Raw genomic sequence first — 20,299 nt, forward strand, 5'->3', positions numbered from 1 at the left:
AAGAAAGGCTTAAGGAAGCAACTTAATGGGAGCAGAATGATCCCTAGGGGAGGGCAGGGAGATGAAAGAGGGATTAGGGTTCTCCGAGGCCTTGCAGGGGCATGGGGGGCACCCACTGCCCACTCTCCTGGGCCTTGCAGGGGCAAGAGGGATAGGTAGCCAGATAAAGACATAGGGCGCTCATGAGAAGGATGGGCAAGAGAAAGGAGGACCAAGAGTAGGACACAAAGAGTGATGCAGAGCAGCAGAGAGAGACAAAGACTAGAAGAGGAACAGGCATCTAGACTGAGTTTCACTTTTATGTGAACACATGACACCTGCATGGTGTACCAGCAGCTTGGGGATCCACAATCTCTTAGGATGGCAGCACTTTCTAGTTATACTAATTTATGGTATAGCAACTGGTGGAGAAATAAATAAGAAAACACGTCGATACCTCCTCTCCCTCAAATGCAGATAAGGACATACACATCCACACCGTCACAGATTCATTGCATCCCTTAGAATCTCATGGTGTTGAAGGCCAATTATGTCTTTTATTTACTGCCGTTTAAGCCCCTCATGAGAGGCTGTCCTGGTTTCAGCTAGGATAGAGTTAGTTGTCTTCCTAGTAGCTGGTACAGTGCTATGTTTTGAGTTCAGTATGAGAAGAATGTTGGTAACACTGATGTTTTCAGTTGTTGCTAAGTAATGTTTAGTTTAAAGTCAAGGATTTTTCAGCTTCTGATGCCCAGCCAGCGAGAAAACTGGAGGGGCACAGCAAGTTGGCACAGGACACAGCCAGGGAAGCTGACCCAAACTGGCCAACAGGGTATTCCATACCATGTGATATCACATCTAGTATATAAACTGGGGGAAGCGAGGGCAGGGGGATCGTCGCTCAGGAACTAACTGGGCATCTATCTGCAGGTGGTGAGCAATTGCACTGTGCATCATTTGTATATTCCAACCCTTTTATTATTACTGCTGTCACTTTATTAGTGTTATCATTATTAGTTTCTTCTTTTTCTATTCTATTAAACTGTTCCTATCTCAACCCACGAGTTTTACTTCTTTTCCCAATTTTCTCCCCCATCCCACTGAGGGGGGGGGGTGGGGTGGGGTGTGAGTGAACGGCTACATGGTGCTTAGTTGCTGGCTGGGGTTAAACCACAACAGAGGCATATTGCCAAAGACTCTAGACACATGAAATTAGTAGCCGTAAAGTGATTTTATTATTTTTGAAAAATGGAATGTTTCACTAACAGAAACTTTAAGTGATGTTTGACCAAGAACATGTTTATTACAAAAAAAAGAAACCAAACTGACAAGTTGACATAATATTCGGCTACAATGCAGCAGCAGTCTTGCTTTTTGTAATCACAAATTCAAGGTGACCCCAGTTAATAAAATTCACCAACATTGTCATCTGGCATTAAAAAAAAAATATATATATATGTATATATATAGTGCTTTCAGTAGCGGCGGGTAAAACGGGGTTCAGCCGGCCTGTTTGTCCGCTCCTGACCCGTAAACACTCCTTGTATTCCGCTACTCTGCATTATCTGGCTCTGGTTTCCAACTTGCGTGAACCCTCCGCGCCTAAAAACAAGACCAGACAAATTGAAAATTGCCCAGAAAAATTCATACTGCCGTGACTGAGAAAAGATGTTTACTTAGGTTTTTTTTCTACTTGCCAATCCATAGTTAAGTAGAAGCTGGAAGTATTATTTTTCACAATCGACACAGGAATTTCTTCTTTTATACAGATCAGTCAACTATTATTAAAACATTATAAGCACTCTGACAAAGCTTCTTACCCCGATATCCCTCCTCGATTCATCACATGGCCTGGTCCTGACTGACCAGGCATGCTTCTATCACCACCTAATTTAGAGAGAGAGAGAGAGAGACAGAGACAGAGAGACAGAGACAGACTTTTGTGTTTTCCTAATAAAAAAGCCACCTTGTTCCCAGAATTTTATTTGCTTTCTCAGTAATGCTGTTAAAGCTCCATAGGAATTTTAACTACCGCTAGAAGTTCAGCAGCAGTAATTCATAGAAAAAACCACGATCACACTGGTAAGCAGCAAGTGTACCTTGCCATCTCTCATGATCCCGTCCCATCATTCCTCCATCCACATTTCCCTGCCATGAACGATCTTGATGCCCCTCTAACTTTCGACCATGATCTCCCCAGTCACGTCCATCTCTTAAAAAAATAAAAGAACATCTTCTAGGTGTGTCCCTTATCCATTTAGCAGCATAGGGTAAAGCCAAACACCGTACCCCATACAGAAGCGTATTAAATTGTTAATCAAGCTGTATCTATAGCCACCCAATCATTGCAATAAAAACTGGTCAAAGAGAAACAATGAGAACCTTGCTGAACAGCATCCTTCGCACAACAAAACTCATCTTTTTCTGACCTACAGAGACATAATTAGTATTGCAATGTACTAAAATACTCAAACATGGAACAATTCATTGACCACCATTCCTCTAGTATATTAATGTAGAACTGAACATTATGAATCTGGAATATGCCTAGCTCAACTAGCTGGTCTGAAGAAAAAACACTACAATTCCAGATGAGTCTCAGTTGCCCACAATTGCAGAGATTCTGACTTGATTTCCTTAAAACCTGACTGCTAGCCACAAATGAGACTTTTGTATACATTACTGGTGCATCCGGTACAGGACTGAATCTCATCTGTAGAAAAGAAAGTTATTTACAAGGGAACCACAGTTATGAGCTGAGCTAACTGAGCAGCACTACTTTACTCACTACAATGCTCCATTCCCTTGATGCACAGGGGAGCTACACTTGTGAATTCCTTGCTTCTCCAGATGCTCGAAGAAACTATCTGGAGAGAGGATTCACACTTGTCAAACTGCTTCCGTTGTCACCCTTCAAAGGTTCATGAAGAGTTAAAAATTTTAAGAACCAACAAATCACTTCCCTTATTTCACATGCACTAACCGGGTTTGTGGAGGTATCCCTCTCCCTTCACTCATTCTTCTGTCAGACCCATAGCCACCCCAACTATCCCGGGAGTGACGATCAGGCCCTCCGTGTCGTTCATCTGGGTAATGCTGGAAGGGAAATGGTACAGAGTTATGCTAAGAATCAATACAAGATTTGAGGATTGCAAAAATTCAGCTCCTCAGAGGCTGCCTTTCTATACGCTGTCAGAAAATAAAACAGTAGCTGTCTCATTTTTTACTAGTTCCATTGTTGCTACTGTGCACAGTTCACTCTAGGCATTTATTTTATTTCACAGCACAGATTCCACTCTGCTCATTGGTGGGATGGGTTTTTCTTGTTTGGTGGGATGGGTTTTTCTTGTTTGGTGGGATGGGTTTTTCTTGTTTGGTGGGATGGGTTTTTCTTGTTTGGTGGGATGGGTTTAAGGCTTACATTCCGGCTCCAGATTTTTAATTTTTACATAGAATATCTGCCTACTTCCCACCTCTTCAGAAATGAAACGTTTTGTATACCAGTGTGGTACTGGTTTTCACGCCTGTCCTTTTACAGTCATCTGCCTTGTCCCATTATGACACCAGTTATATTCTACAAACCATTTAGATAAACATCAGAGAAGGGATCCCTTGCTAAGGTTAAGACACTACAGTAACTACCTCTTAATGCAATACAGACAGCTAAGATGGTTAACCAGAAAACTTATTGCCATGTACCAGCCTGAAAAGATGCTGTTCTGTAGCTCCCATCGCTCAGAGGTTTCCCCCCACCCCAATTGGTGGCTACTGCCCTAGCAAGCGGATAACTTAATAACTTACATTCCACACATTAACATGCAAAATCGGTTGCTGCTTGAACATCTGTTCAGTTTAAATCCAGTGGTGGTTGCATTTAAGAACTAAGCAGCATGCACACCGTGTTCTTTCCACTTTGAGGTCAGTTTATTTGGCTTTTTAACTGAAGTGGTTATTTGGGTATAACCCACCTGCCCATCTCGATCTGGTATTCCTCTCGAACTGTCTCTTCTGGAATAAAAAAAAAAGAAGTTTCAGTTGAACCAACACAGTAATCATAATTCTGATATCTGTATGAAATAGCACATGAAAATTTATCTTCATTATGCTGTAAATCTGAATCCCAATGTCTGTTCAGAGGTAAGATATTCAAATGAGTTTTTGTTTCATAGGATAGAAAGAGATAAAAATAACATCTATTGCTGTAATATGGGTATGCAAGGCATCACTGAGTCATGGTCAGGTACTCGATGGTACCAAGGGAGAATACTGAGTGAACCTACCAGTATCAGAAATGAGTCACAAGCAAAGCAGTATAGTTTTTGCCAAAGATCCTTTGAGAGCAACACAGAAGTCTCAACAGCACTATGCAGAAAGTATTTTTGCATTCTGTGGAACTAAAAGTCTGCACTAGCTAAGCTGCAAAAATCAAAGTAGGAAAAGTTTTAAAGCAAAAGGAAATGGCTCAATCTTAGGCCAATGAACAGGGATTCATAAACTAGATTTCCATACATCTCGAGAGAAGCTGCAGGATCTCCCTCAGCATCACAGCAGACTACATTAGGACTTGGCTTATAATCTTTATGCAGCCTCTTTCTGGTATATCCATAAATTATAGAAACACAGGATTGCAAGTACATAATAAAATTAGACACGAGAAAGGCACAAGGGCCATTTGTTTCGCTCTTCTCTTTTGGCACCCTTCAAGCCATCAGTAAGCTACAAAAAGACACCTAATTTCCATACAGGTATAGGAAGAAAAGACACTGTCTTGCCGACCTGTCCAAACAATGATCTTGGTATCGGCCACGATCCCTGTGGTCAAAGTCGTGGAAGCGGTCTTGACGACTAAATTCAGAATGATACCTATCATCCATTGCCATTCGCTTTGCCTCTGGCCAGTATGGGTCATCTCGCCTGCAAAGAGGTCACGATTAGTAGTAATCTCAAACCAATCTTCCTTTCCTGCTCTCTTGGTATCAGAACTCATTAAATCTAATTATCCAAACAATTATTTTTGATTTATAATTAAAAACCCTTGTGTGTTTAGGGGGCATCATGTTTCAGAGGAAGCTAGGTGTATCAACACTACAGAAAAAGCTTAATCTCAGCATGTGCTGGTGTGAGAAGAGAATGAGTATTTGTTTCCACTAGCAATCCTGCTTTAGAGTCAATATGCAGTTTCTATTCTTGGCCACTCTTCTTTGGGAAATAAGAATTTTAAACATGCTGTAATAAAATTCTGCTTGCAGGTATATGAGTATGACACTTGCTCTTTCTAAAGATCAATATTAAAGTGTTAAAAGCAACATGTAAATAGTCTTTTAGTTGTGAGCTCCCATGACTGCTTTACCAAGAGTACTCACAATTTACATAGGCTTTTAAATGCTCTATCTGTAACTGGATGGGGCCAAAGAGTTTGGAATCTCATCGCAGTTATTGTTACCTGCCGTCAGGATCATAAGGCCTTCTCATGGCAGATCGTCGTTCTTGTTCATAGCGTAGCTGTTCCTGCTGTCGTCGCAGCTCCTCCCTCTCTCGCTGGATTCGTTCCTGTTCTCGTCTCCTTTCCTGCTCTATGTGCATTCTTTCTCTCTCCAATCTCTCCCTCTCCAACCGCTCTCTGTCAAGACGCTGCCTTTGAAATTCAAGTCGTTCTCGCTCTCTCTGGAGCCTCTGTCTTTCATCCCGCTCATGAATAGCTTGAAGACGCTGTTCTCGTTCTCGTCTCTCTCTCTCTCTAATTCAAAGAGATATTGTGGTTTTGATTAAGAATCTTAAGTCTAAGCTTTATTGCTTCTTTGTTTTGGCTGGGGTTTCTTGTTTGCTTTTTCAAGTTTCTATGTTATTCCCACTACCTGCTTAAATGCAAATGATTTCTTCTCAACTAAATCACAGCCGCTTTGTTTAGGGAGGGGGAAAAAATAAAATTAAAAGTCCCTACAGATGAAAGAAGCAAGGGTAAGCATTCTGCATAACTAACACGGTATCTACTCTTAAGTCAGCTCTGGAAAAGTGTTCATAGAGCACAGCATGTCCCAAGACAGAAGTCTGACAAACAGTATTTACGAACTTCCAGGCAAAAATCAAGTATGGAAATTCAAATCTGATCTGACTAGAACATGAGACCTGAAAGCACCTACAAGAGTTATTATTCAACAAGTCTCCCCAAAATCATAGGCTTAGAGAAGATCGATTTCAGTAGTAAAAAACTTTGTAATTTGGCATTATGTCTGTTCTGTCAATAGATTAGTACGAAATTGATCTGAGATACTAATGTTCGAGGGCCAACAGGAGACTACTTTGCAGCCTGTTCAAAACACAGATAAGGGAAGTAAAACCAAATGCCATTCCACATTTAGAGCAAAACTAGGAAAACCCACCGGCGTCTTTCCGTTTCCCTGATTTCTCGCTCCCTCTGTCTCTGACGTTCACGTTCTCGCTGTTCTTTGATTTTATCAAAAGATAAAATATCTTGCTTTTCTTTGCTCTCGGATTTGCGATCCTGGCTTTTTGTACTCTGAGTTAAATCAAAATAATAAATTAGTTGAACACAGTGCATTTTTAGCTAAAATTCCTAATTAAAAGGCCTATGTTATGCCAACCTGAACAAAACAGGCTATTGTACCTTCCCAGAGGTAAACAATGCTGGAATTCCATGGAAAAGTAGGTTGGGGAAAAGTACCCTGAATTTGGGTAGAACTTCTGAAGAGTTTAAATATATATAAATACTAGGGGCACATGATCTGACTTGCACCAGTGGCAAATGATACACCACTTAAAGGTCACCGGTCACCACACTCATGCTCGAGGAAACACATCATCTTAACACCAGTTTCATATTGCAACTCAACTTCTAGGACTGCAGTGACAAAAACTATAAAGAAGGTGAAGCATAAGCATTTACCTTTGCAGCATCCTTAACACCCTAATGCTTTCTAAAAAGTGATAAAAGGATAACTTCCCAATACGCAAGGCAAAAAACTCCTTCAACTATATGCATAGAAAGCTATTTGACACCTATTTTTACACAAAGACTTCTCTGAAAGTTTTACTCACCCTCTCTTTTGATGTAGAAGTTTTCACACTAATAACTGGTTCTCCTTTAGATTTATCCATTACCACTGTCCTTTCGGTTCCTCGACTCGCTAGAAAATAAAATACATCCAAGAATAAGTAATACACAAGACATTCAAAAATTCTTGCGAGATTTAAAACAGTCAAGAAACTAAGCAGCAAAAAGTTATTTTATTGAGGTTTTTAAATAATTTATGGAAGAATACATTTATGATTTAAATAGCTTACCAAGATTTGGCCAAGTTGGGGATGGGGGCAGTAATATCACAAAATTACAGTAGTGTTTTCTGGCAGGGATGACAGTTAAAAGAAAGCAAATTTAATGTCATTCTTCTGTCTGCAAAATACATCCCTTTGCCACAGTGGAGGGGGGAAAAAAAAAAAGCACGCAGAATTGCACGCTGTGTCAGGTCTAAACCAGTGATAGTTCCACAGAATTCAGAGTCTACCATTTTGAGTATTTAAAGACCCATAATTATGAAAACTTTGTTGCTAAGTAACTAGTGTTCCATGTCAGAAAAAAAAGTTTTCAAGGTATTTTCTGGTGGTGTTTTTTGTTCACCAGGAAAACCTCAGTATTCCCAAGTACACTTCATGGTCTTTTTACTGAATTATGAATCACATCTAATAAGAACACTGAGATTTGCAGAAGCTGAAGTCTTCTAATCAGCCACGATTCTGAATGTTTATGCTTGTTCTTCCATTTCCTACTTAGCTGATAAAGGACATTTTTTTGGATATAAAGTAGCTTTGTCACAGTCACTTATACTCTTTGTACCATTTTTTAAAATTTGTTTTAAAAAACAAGTATCCTTGAAAACATTCTGAAAGGCAGCTAGAATTACCTGATTTGCTTGCCCTAGATCTATCAGAGGATCCAGCCTTTTGTTCATCTTTCTCTTTTCCTTCTTTTTCGTCTTTTCCATCTTTTTCTGATTTCTTAGCATCATCTTTTTTGTCAGTCTTCTCCTCCTTCTTAATACCAACAGACCTACAGGTAAACTTTGCTTTAATAGAGAACCTAACAAAAAGTGCTATATAACCACTCTGATCAAGCAAACCATGTCAAAAAAACCCAAAACCCCAAACCCCCCAAAAAACCCACCCACCACAAAAAAAACCCTCAAAACCCTCTGGAAAATACTCTCAAAAGCCCACTCCCAATACCTTCCATGCTGCTGTGCTGAAGCCAATGCATACTTGTATGCACGATTAAGAGTAGCAACCAATACTAAGCTAAAGCTGACTAAAAGTGAGAACCAACAGATAATACTTCTGAATATTTGGAGACTTCAAGTGCTAGAAGTCAAATCTTCTGTTCTGCCTATAAGTAAAGTTCATGCTTAGCACAGGGGGAAGAGGGCCCACCCAGGCAGAGGTCAAGCTCCACCGGAAGAGCTTTTGTACACAAATACCTTAAACATCTGATGCAAGCAGGTTAGCCTGCCAAAGCATCTCCTTTGTCAAATCCTTTAAAATTTTAAGACGAAACAAAACGTAGTAAAGCAAAATGCCTCTTTCAAAAGCAACAGACCACTTGAAAAACAAATATTGATGTATCACTCACTAACCATGTAAACAGTCTATCAAAACAACAGACAAAATCCTGGAAATATTTGCCAGTTAAAAGAGCAGGCCAAGCCAGAGTCAGATCAGAGGACGAATGATTCTGATAAAAATAATGGTTTATCCAAAAACCAGCTGGTTGGATATCTCCTGATATAAGTTTTGATACTAAACCCTGAAAAGCTCCTTATTTCTGAACGGAGGGCCAATTAAGCAGCACTTACTGCTGTAGAACACTAATTCAAAATTTTCAAGTATTACTCCTATTTCAGATGCAGTATGAAGTGGCAAATCAAGATTTATTACAGTTACTGTTCACTTTGGTCACATGGCTGCATTTCAAATGCGTGGCCTTTAAACGTAGAGAAATACCAAAAAACCACTTTACTTCTCAGATTTGGACTCTGCAGAATGGTGCCTGTCTTTTTCCTTCCTTGCTTCACCTTCCTTTTTGTCTGAAGGCTTTTTCCCAGCTGGTTCATTTTTTGCCTAGAATTTTAGCCAGAAATATTTTTATAAGAAGAGACAGACATTAAACTTGCACACTTTTATTTTCATTACACTCTCACAGAATAGCTACCACTTACCTTTTCCACAGAAATCATTTTTCCATGCAGCTCTGTTCTGTGGAGATGATTAATACACTTAGTGGCTTCCTCAGATGTTGACATTGTAACAAAGCCATAACAGCGAGCACCAGGACTGCGAGCATTTGTCACTACTTTTGCACCGACCACCTTTGGGAAAAAAATTACTCTGTTTGCAGATCTGTTGCCCAATAAATTCTAACTTAATCACCATTTGAGCAACTCTGTCTACCAGTACCACGCAGTATAGCACCAATCCACTTTTAAAAGGAAATATATATGCTCAGCACACAACATTCCATCAGCATTCTCAGAAGACAACATTCCTAGGCTCATCTGACAGGCAGCAAAGGAAGGGTTATCATTTTAACTTGACCTCTACACTGTTGGGCCAACCGTGTTCTAGAAGTGCCTCGCTAAAGACTATTTCACAGAATATGATGTGAACAGCTTTTACACCCAAGTCGACAGCAATACAAACACAGCTGAAAAGGTTCAAATTTAAGATTATTCCACGTGTGTTCCGAAGAGTATAAAACAAACACAAATTTCCATGAAACAGATAAATCTGATTGTGGAACAGATTGTTGATACAGCTCTGCTGAAAAAGAGACTGCCATAATAACCAGCTCAGAAAATTCATCTTCAATTTGCCGAGCAGGTCACTAACTTAAGGAAGACATGTATATGCAGATGTATTGGGTTTGTGCGGCAAGGTTTTGGTAGCGGAGGGGCTACAGGGGTGGCTTCTGTGAGAAGTTCCTAGAAGTTTTCCCTATGTCCAACAGAGCCAATAGCAGCCGGCTCTAAGATGGACCCACTGCTGGCCAAGACCAAGCCAAACAGCGACAGTGGTAGCGCCTATGTGATAACATATTTAAGAAGGGAAAAAATGTTACTGCAGCAGAGAAACTGCAGCCAGAGAGAGGAGTGAGAACATGTAAGAGAAACACCCCTGCAGATACCAAGGTCAGTGAAGAAGGAGAGGGAGGAGTTGTTCCAGGCACCAGAGCAGAGGTTCCCCTACAACCCATGGTAAAGGCCATAGTGAGGCAGGCTGTCCCCCTGCAGCCCATGGAGGTCCATGGTGGAGCAGATATCCACCTGCAGCCCATGGAAGACCCCATGCTGGAGCAGGTGGATGCCCAAAGAAGGCTGTGACCCCATGGGAAGCTGGCTCTGAAGCAGGGTCCTGGCAGGACCTGCAGACCCGTGGAGAGAGGAGCCCATGTTGGGGCAGGTTTTCTAGTAGGACTCGTGACCCTATGGGGGACCCATGCCCGAGCAGTGTGCTCCTGAAGGACTGCAGCTCTGTTGAAGGGACCCATGCTGGAGCAGTTCATGGAGAACTGTCTCCCGTGGGAGGGACCGCATGCTGGAGCAGGGGAAGAGTGTGAGGAGTCCTGCCCCTGAAGAGGATGGAGCAGCAGAGACGTGTGATGAACTGACCGTAACCCCCATTTCCTGTCCCCCTGTGCTGCTGGGGGTGGAGTAGGTAGACAATTTGGGAGTGAAGCTGTGCCCGGAAAGAAGGGAGGGGTGGGAGTGATGGTGTTTTAAGATTTGGTTTTATTTCTCACTACCCTACTCTGGTCTGATTGGCAATAAATTAAGTTAAATCTCCCTAAGTTGAGTCTGTTTTGCCCGTGACAGTAATTGCTGAGTGATTTCTCCCTGTCCTTATCTCGACCCACGAGCCTTTTGTTATATTCTCTCTCCCCTGTCCAGTTGAGGAGGGGGAGCAATAGAGCAGCTTTAGTGGGCACCTGATATCCAGCTAGGGTCAACCACCACAGCAGGAGGGGTGTAATAATAATTAAAAAAATCCTACCACCACTTTGTCTTTTCTTACAGGACACCTCTGCTAGTTTTTATCCACAGATGATGATCTCTGACAGCACAGAGGCACATTTATATTACATTCAGAAATTTATTAGGAGGAAGGGGAGATGGTCATGGAAAGAGTTCCCTTCCACAACTTCTGGTCTCATATCCTAGCTGGCACTGAAGAACAAATGGAAGACTGCCCTCAAAAGCTAGATTTCTCAAAGGAATACCCCTTGAAATGAAACAGTTTAATACAGCGTTAACTATCACTGGACACCCAAGAGGTATAATTAGACTATAGCGTAATAGATGACGACCCACCAGTCTCTCCTGTCGAGAATTGCCTCATTTTTACACATATCTGGACAGAGATTCTCCAAAATCCGGATTTCTGCCTGCCCACCTGCCCCCTGCCCCCCACCCCCCTCCATTGCAGCCAACCTTCTTTATGAAGTATGCTACTTTCAGGTACAGTTTCAAAAGAACACAAAGTTAAGTACTTAGCCTACCCAGTTTTTTATTAGGAAAAATAAGATCTAAATTTAAGGTCATCCTTTTAAACTGATAAAATGGTTTGTTAATTTACATATCCACTACATACCTTTCCATACTTGCTGAAAAGATTCTTCAAGTCTGTAGCTCTAGTAGAGGATGAAAGTCCACTAACCCACAAATTTCTGCCAGAACCACTACTCGCACGGCCTAAGGTACAAAAAAGCCAAACATAAAAACCTACGTAGCACAAGAATGCGACAGTGAAAAAGTAATTGCCCTATAACCCCCTTTTTTTCCTTCATAAAGTTCTTCAAATGCCATTCTACCTCTCCCTCTTTCAATTTTAATAGACATATTGCAGCCTGCAAAAATGAACTTCTGAACTCCATACTTGATGTGCACTTGAATAGTCTTAATGAGTTTTCATCTACATATTGTCTTCCAACACTTCAATCACTTATGAGAATTATACAATATTAAATGTTAATTCACAAGAGACTTTTTAAAAAAAAAAAAAAACAAAACTTCGACGGTTAATAAGGTCACAGAAGTTACATGAACTGAAATTTACAATTCATGCTTTGAAGGCCTATGTCACAACTGCATTGACGGTTCACCAAATTAACAGTCCCCACCAGAATTGCCACACAGAGTATAAAACTATAGACTTAGGCATCTGTTGAGATTTTTCAGACAAATCCTGGTCTTGCTGGTACCTATCACCATTCACAAAGCTAGTGGGACTCCAACGTAACAACTACAGTGAAGACATATGCATGCTTAGGGACTTAACAAGACACAAAAAATAAGCAAAGCAAGAAAGGTAAGTCAAAAAGTGAGCAGAACTATTACCCCAGTAACTCCTTTGAATGGTTACTTACTACAACTGACCCACAAGTAATGGTTAGATTTGACCCCGTAACATTTTTTTCCAAGTCATTTGTACAGTTTTTTGAAAAGAAACATACCTTTCTCATCCTTTGAGATTATCTTTGTATCTCTGTCCTCCTCAACAGGGCTAAAGACAAAACACCACGTTATTCAACCAATCATATGCAAAAAGAACATTAATTTTAGATTGTGCACTAAAATTGGATACCTACCAGTAAATTAGTTCTGAAATAAACTCTATCTTTGCAAATTTATAGAAGAGTGACAGGAAATATGGGATTCATATCCTTAAACAGACAATTCTGTTTTGCAGATGACAGAAATAAGAGTAATTTAAGAAAACAACCTTTGAAGGTTGAGGAAGGAAAGAAATCAAACCCTCTGTGTTTAAAAAAAAAATAAAAATATCTGCACATGGAGAAATAAAACAGACTCTTTAGCAATAGGCTACAATTTCATCAGTCTCGGTGGCCAATTGAAGGAAACAGCTTATTCGCATCACTTAAGGACCAATGAAAAAAAGATAGCATCTGGTCTATAACGGAGAAAAAACAAACCTCTTTTTCTGATCACCGCCCTCACTGGTTGAGGACTCTTTAGTAGCAGGGGATTCCTCAGAATTAGCTTTGTCTTCTGTTTTCTTGGCATCTTCTTTGCTACCTTTGGCTTCAGGACCTGCGCCTTTTTCCGCTGTTTCCCCACTAGAGGCTTCCAGGCCTTGGGAGCGTTTGCTACTCTGATCGCTTAGGGTCTCTACTACTAAAGATTCAGAGTCCGGTTTCTCTTCCTCTATCGTCTGTTCACTTGTCTCCCCTTTTGCTACAACTAAACGCTTTGCTTCCTTCCTTGCCATAGCTTGTGCCGATTTGCTGTCCAAATCTAAAGCATCTTCCTCCAACTGAGCGGCAGCAAGAGCGTCCTCTTCCTCCGCTAGCCTCTTGCCTGGCACCACGTTACTTGCTTCCTGTGCATGTGGCCGCTCCGCTTCGGAAGTTTCTTCGTTAAGTAGTTCAGATTTACAAGTTTCCCCCAAAATGTCGAGTATTTTCTCATTTTCTACGGATTTAACAGGAATAGAATGGCACAAGATTTAATCACCAGGGAAATACAGCAATCACAAATGTGGAACTGGCATGGCTGCCACACTAACACCAAGAGAACTTCTAAGCTACACAGAGATTGGAAAACCCTAGTGTACACAGTGTTAAAAGTACTACGCTAACCGCTCTCTGACAAACTACCAAATCAGCCCTAAAATGTTAACAGGGAAGAAAAATGCCCCCACAGATTTAACAAAAACCTTCTGGCTGATCCTTGATATTCTTCATGAAATCGTTCAGCTCTGTTTCTTCTCTAGTTAGCTTCCAGAGTCCGAGATGCTTAACTGAACGTATCAAGGCAGTGAGAGTTCAATTTCCAAATTTCTGTGAAGTTCTTTTAGCAGACAGTCCAACATGAGAACTGGGCATCTTCTGATGGTGCATGAGTGTGTTTGCAGTCCAGAAAGTGAATAGGATCTGTAGAAAATTCCTGTGATGACGGTGTATTCCTTCTTCAGAAGTCCAGTCACTCTTTAATTTCTGTTCTGTACCAAAGTTTTGTATTACCTACGCTCCTGTATTTATATTTATAGAACTACAGTACAGTGTGATATCACAAGATCTGTTTTCAGAACCTTTACGTCTTTAAGGCTCATTCCTTAAATCCACTGTCAGTAACAGTTCTATGGAACCATTTCATCACATTAAATACATGTTTTCAAAAAAGTAGTTATTCACAGATCTGGTGATATGACTGGGTTTCCAATCTCTATGACCCTACATGACCTGGACTGTCCACCATAATAACGTACACTACAGCAACGCATTTAAAAAAGAAAAACCAAACAAGAAACCAAAACAACCAGGGACACAAAAAGAATTAAATGAAGAATGAAACTCTTTCAATGCCCAGGACCTTTTTTTTTTTTTTTTTAATTTAAACAAAACCAAAACAAACAAAAAAAACCACACCAACAAAAACACAAGAACAATAAAACAGTACCTGGCTCCAAAGGTAACTCTTCAAGTTCCTGCAGTGAAAAAGATTAAAAAAAAGGAGAAATATCACTATTTCATAAGAAGTCAAGATGTTATTCTGAATGACACCTCTCATCCCCCCAAGATAGGAGAGAATTTAGGAAAAGAGTTACCATAATTTAGCCTATTTCAGCTTTGAAAACATTGAATTTTAAATAAATTTCTCACAAGAAGGTTTAACATTACTTTTTAATGTCTTCCAAGTTTTACAAAATGTGTAAAAACTTCAGTATTTCTCAAATTCAGACACCTGTTGAACACACAGTACACACTCACATGGGTAAATAAATCAATAAATGTAAGCAGCATAGAGCAAAGCTTATCTTCATGTTATCCTTCTCTAAAGTCTACTTCACAAAGTCTGCTTTCTGAAAACAGGATCGACAGAAACACCAGCTTCACCTGCAGCTACAAGTGTCCTTAACTTACCATGAGTGATCTGGAAACAAGGCCAGTATTTCAGGAATAGATCAGTTTCAGCTTTCTTGTCAACATACGATATGTACATCTTTAATGAAAGTTATATATAATGTAAGGCACTGAGTTGGTTTATACAACAGATAGGAAGAATCCAATCTACCACCCCAACTCAGTATGATATATACACCATATATATATATAAAAATATATATATAACCTGACAGATACATATATCTTTGTCCATATAATTAGAAAGGTATTAGCTCCTATTCTTTGCAGAATAATGCATCTACTATGTACTACATATACATATAGTGTTTCACCATACAGCTTATATGGCATATTTTATGCCTTTTTGTTTGTAAAGAAAAGTTGGTTACCATTTACCTTTATTATGGTTAAATCAGATGAAGAAGCATCTAAACTGTTTCCAACATCTTCAACCTCTACCTTTAAAAAGTAAACAGAAGACGTTTTGTTATCTACAAAAGAATGGTATTGTGAATGAAACCTGAATGAGAAATCAAAGATTTTGTTTTCACTGGCAACCAATATTAAGCAAATATACCTAGCATCCAAAACAACTAATAAGGGTAAAAACTGACCAATGATCGCCATGCCTCTTCCCAATCCCCACTGACTGAATAAGCTTTCTCATTACCTCTCAATTATGTTGGTCGGCTCACAAAAATCTTTTAAGGATGGTGATTCCAACAGCAAACTTTCTCTAACTCTTTCTTTGTTATTTACAGCAACAACATAGAGCCAAAAAGTCTACGGGACTCAATAACTGTTTCCTTTACTGATAAAAGAGGACAACAAGAGCTGACCTGGACTCCGGTAATTTAGTCACTGAAAAAACCTACTTTCTAGGTATTTCTATTTGACTTGTGTGGGGCAGGGATATGGTTGGGGATAGGGCGTTAAGCTTATTTCTGCAAGTTTCAGATTTGGGGGGGGGGGGGACGGAGGGGACGGACACGGGGACGGGACACACCACCCAACTTTAGAATCTTGTAGTCCAGACTGATGACACAATGTTGCACACACAACAAAGAGCTATACTTCCCTATCAGATGGGGCAGAAATAACTTACTTTCTTCAAATGCTTTGTTGTACCTTTCAGGAGATAAACACTTGACTTTGGGAAAAAAAAAAATTATCTTCTAGCCCAGATGGTCAGTGTCATATAAGCAGTGCAGCAGCCAAACACAGAAAGCCAACATAAAAATACTTTCGACAACTGAGTAACTGCAAGATCCTATCTTAACAAAAAAATAACCCAGAATATATTTCCCAGAATGTTGCTGTTCAGCTAAAGTAAATAAGGCTACAGCATTTGTATGCTTCACATGTCCTCCTAAACAAAGATATGAAAATGGGAATGTAAACATAAGATGAAGCAGAGACTTCAAAGCATGATTAAAACAAACGCTTTCTGGATTACTATTAATTTGTACAGTCACATGTGTAGAAACAACATCTAAGCATTTTAAAATCAAGAATGCTATTTCCACAAATATGTAAAAGAAGAAAAAGCAATGACCATGAGAACTGGTAGAGCCCAAAATTGTTTCAAATACTCTTTAGCTACTGTTTTGCTATTTAATTAAAAAAAGAAAAATTTAAAAAAGTAAAAAAGAATCTGATTCCACACACATAAGAGATGCATACCATCACTACTGGTATTTCTCTTGATTCTTCTTTAATTTCTGAAAACTGTGGGGATGCCTCCAAGTTACCTACAGCATATTCTGTAGGCTGATCTGGAAGTTCTTTCACTTCTGCATCAGCATTTTCTTTACTATCAGACAGTGAGTCAAGAATATTATCAGCACTGTACTCCTCTCCGCAATCTACCGCATTGCCATTATCTATTTCAGCTTCATCTAACACACTAATATCCATCATGTCAATATCCTGCAAGTTATCCAAACTTGCTTCAATATCCTCCTGTAAAAAGAAAAAAAGTGTATATATAATAGTCATTGTAACTTGAAAGCAATGCTATCATTACTTCGCTTCAAACACAGCCTCACATACCTGTCCATCTCCCGAATCCTCTTCCAGGCCATTATCTTCTACTCCCTCTTCATCTGGTCTACGTCCTAACAACATTATGATCGTTAGAATGAAAAGAAGGTAACAATATGTATCCTTCAAGTTTTATTTTTTCATCAGAGTTGGTATTCCATTCAGTTTAGTTATCTGCTTTTTCCTTATTTTCCACAACTGAGTGTTCATATACCATCCCAGTTCAGTAACTGAGAACCATGCTACACTCTGAGGTCTGTCATGAGTTCAGGAAGCACCACTGTGCACTCCCCAGAACAACTGGCTCAGCTGAGATTGCAGTAATTTATTATCTCAACCCTTCATTTCCTTAGACATTTACTAGAAAGAAAAAAGAAAAACAGCAACCAAACGAAAAACCCAACACAAAACAATGAAAAAAACCTGCTGTACATGTTAAGCATTACTGCAGTGCTCCACTCACCAGCTGGACACATATCAGAACTGACATTACAGAAAACAGCATGCTCATTTCAGCACCAAATAGTAACTCCTCAAACTTAGCTCTAAGTTGTTTTTTCATCTTTTATCAATGTTATTTTCCTCAAAAACTACAAGCACATTACAATAAAAAAGGGAAAAGGGGTTTAGAGCTAAGGGGAACATCTCATCTATTTCCATCCCAACACTAAAAGTCCTATAACACACGTGAGGTCTTCTTCTGAGATTTGCAAATGAACATTATTACCAAAGATCTCTCTACTTTTACCCACAGTTGTGACATTTGTTCTCTTTCCAGTTAAGATTTCACATTTTAGTTTGCAAGCAAATGTAGTATCACTCCAAATTGGGTGCAATGACAAAAATATGGGTGAAACAAATTAATTGGCAAAACATTCAAGCTTCATCTCGCAAATTTACTTTTTCTGTAAATCAAAATGAGTAATTTAATTAAAATCCTTCATCTAAACTAGTTATTCTGCTCAGCTCTAATACAAAAGTAAGTTTCAACATTATTTGATGACAAAGATCAAACTGTGCTAATTAAGTAATTTCAGAAAAAAAGCAGTTATTTTTTAAAAATAAGAAGTATGTAAGACTATGTCTCACCATAAGAAAAATGATGCATAGTGAAAGCCTTAAAAACACATCCAATTTCAGATACTGATTAAAAACTAGCCTTCTGGAGAGAAAAATGAGACTGCTATTTGCTATGAAGCATAAGCATAAGCCACTACAGAGGTTATTTTGAATTTGCTAGAAACTCTGCATTTCTACCTCAAAAAAAAACCCCTTTGCATTTCTCAAAAGTAAAGGCACAGACACGTAAAAAAACAATTATCTATTTTAAAAACACTGCTATGGCTTCAGCATTACTTAGTAATGCCTGCTACAAATTTCAGGGAACTCCGAGAACAAACCAACAGATCCTTTGAGTGGACCAATTCCTACCTTATTACGTTACATGAAGTTCTGTAAGTGACCGTTAAGTTTAATACCACACCACCCACCCCTAGAAGATTCAACTGTGCTTGATTTCTTCCAGAGAACCAGTTTTACCCGAATCTGGCTCAGACAAGTAATGTTAGCTATAGCTTTGGGACTGCAAAACATTCAGTGCAAAACAACAGTGCCAAAATTAAACCAAGCACTTTTCCAAAAGAAAAAGCAGACTTCAGAAGAAAGATTAGCAAAGTTCCATTTCACGAGTAAAAGTTGCTAGAAAACTCAAAGGGGACAGGGTGGAGATCCTCTCTAACTGCCCTGTACCTTTGCTGCTTCTTTTTGGAGTTTTCTTCATGATATTTTCTGAAACCACTGGAATTTCATCAGGATTCCCCCCTTCCTCCTCAATAGCCTATTAAGGGGAAAAGATAAAGATAGATATCAAGACAGACATAAAAATGCTGTCCGTGCATTTCTGTTGAGTTTAAGAGCTGGACAGCAGAGGCAGAAAAATACAGAAACAAGAATCTAGTGCTTTGAATTAGACAGCAGCAACTGGATATACAAACCAAAGACCACCAGATCAAACCAACAAGCACACAGTAAACAGTAACATGTTGGTGTAAAGTTTCTGGAAAGCTGTCAGCAGCGTAACCTATAGACAAAAAAAAGTCTATCCTACAGCATTTGCAACAGTGCAGATACCTGTGGCGTTGTGACAGAGTAAGAACCTCAGATCTAGGAGACAGAAAGCATCAGTTCAATGAAGGCAGTCCGCACACTACTAACATACCAAACATTCTGATGAGGATACAGTGTACAGGCTACCAGCTAGAAAGCCAGAAAAAAATCAGTATCCAGCAAAAAGCTTAACAGACAGTGTATAGAACTGTAAATCCAGGAGCTCAATGCATGGCGGAAAGCCCAGTGAGGCATGAGGCTAGAAACACTTGGGCCGAGTGCCACGGCAGACACGCTGTGCTGTGCAGGTCTAGGAAATCGGAGGGGGCTCGCTGCATCGATGGAAACGCCAGACTCCGACACATGCACCCCACCGCTACTACCCAAGACCGGAGGTCTCAGGGGCGAGCCTGGGACGGCCAAGTACGGGGCCACGGTCGCCACGCACGGAATGCTCGCACTGTGCCTGGCAGGCTCCACGGAACCACCCCCAGAGCCCGGCGCACGCCCCCTGGTCCCCGCAGCCCCACTCCCTCCGCTCTACGGCCGTTTGGCGCCATATTCCTCAACAGCGCCTGGCGGGCTAGAGTGGCGCAGGCGCCGGCTACGCCTCCCCCTCAGGTAGCCCCAGCGCGTCCCCCTGCTCACCTTCCTGAGCCGCTCCATGAGGACGCTCTTGTTTCCACTGCTGTCCAAATTGCGGCGCTTGAGTTCAGCCCTCAAGTCTATCACGCGCAGCTCGCTCAGCCGCCGCCGGTTTTCAGACTCCGAACTGGAGACTCCAGACCCACCCAGGGACGCAGATTCTCCCTGCCCGGCCGCTAACTGACTCTCCGCCATAGGGCCGTTGTTTCGACTCGCACGCACGGAGCAGGGCGGGATAAAAACCACGGCGAAAAGCCACAGCTGCACCACAAAATGGTGGCAAAAACGAGACGCGCCGAAAAGAAAAGGGGAGGGAAGGAAAGCAACCGCAGCCCGCACGCGCGTTGACCAGAAGGCCCGAAAGACCTGCGCACATGCGCAGATAGACCTCCCCGATCTGGCGCAGGCTATTGCAGGTGCGCATGCGCACTAGTTCCTTTGACTGCCTCACCGCAAATGCGCAACTGCAGTCTGTTTCGGCCCTCGGACGCATGCGCGAAGGCTCGCGAGCCGTCCTTGAATGCGGGCGACGCCGTCTGCGCCTGCGCAAAAGTTGTCATTCGAGTTTCCTTCCAGGCCCCGCCTTCCCCCTCCCCC

At 40.8% G+C, this 20,299-nt stretch overlaps 1 protein-coding gene across 5 annotated transcripts; it reads right to left on the bottom strand.

Annotated features, from left to right (window-relative positions):
- Positions 1-1,257: 1,257 nt before the first annotated feature.
- LOC142035539 (scaffold attachment factor B1-like) lies at positions 1,258-20,270 on the bottom strand. Of its 5 annotated transcripts, XM_075037649.1 has the most exons (21): positions 19,706-20,270; positions 18,701-18,788; positions 16,961-17,025; positions 16,592-16,870; positions 15,305-15,367; positions 14,463-14,490; positions 12,977-13,475; positions 12,497-12,546; positions 11,635-11,735; positions 9,207-9,356; positions 9,008-9,108; positions 7,899-8,044; positions 7,036-7,124; positions 6,360-6,496; positions 5,423-5,716; positions 4,756-4,893; positions 3,948-3,987; positions 2,963-3,075; positions 2,079-2,191; positions 1,800-1,866; positions 1,258-1,581 (listed from the first exon to the last, which is right to left on the bottom strand). In XM_075037649.1, the coding sequence occupies exons 1-21, from the start codon at positions 19,895-19,897 to the stop codon at positions 1,455-1,457; spliced, it is 2,880 nt and encodes a 959-aa protein (XP_074893750.1). In that variant the 5' UTR covers positions 19,898-20,270; the 3' UTR covers positions 1,258-1,454. The 5 variants fall into 5 exon arrangements, 4 of the variants coding, with proteins under 4 accessions (XP_074893750.1, XP_074893752.1, XP_074893754.1 ...); XR_012651912.1 differs by lacking the exon at positions 2,079-2,191 and having other exon boundaries at positions 19,706-20,269; XM_075037651.1 differs by lacking the exon at positions 16,592-16,870 and having other exon boundaries at positions 19,706-20,269.
- Between the last annotated feature and the right edge of the window lie 29 nt (positions 20,271-20,299).

The sequence above is a fragment of the Buteo buteo genome, chromosome 10 (assembly GCF_964188355.1).
Source record: "Buteo buteo chromosome 10, bButBut1.hap1.1, whole genome shotgun sequence".
NCBI classification, from domain to species: Eukaryota; Metazoa; Chordata; class Aves; order Accipitriformes; family Accipitridae; genus Buteo; species Buteo buteo.

Bases quoted from the DNA above. Each gene is read 5' to 3' on its own strand.
- LOC142035539 (XM_075037649.1), bottom strand. From the start codon at position 19,897: ATGGCGGAGAGTCAGTTAGCGGCCGGGCAGGGAGAATCTGCGTCCCTG. The intron at 5,717-6,359 runs GTGGGTTTTCCT...TCTTTGAATTAG, and splicing joins AGGGAAACGGAAAGACGCCG to AGAGAGAGAGAGACGAGAAC. The intron at 3,076-3,947 runs GTGGGTTATACC...TTTCCCTTCCAG, and splicing joins TACCAGATCGAGATGGGCAG to CATTACCCAGATGAACGACA.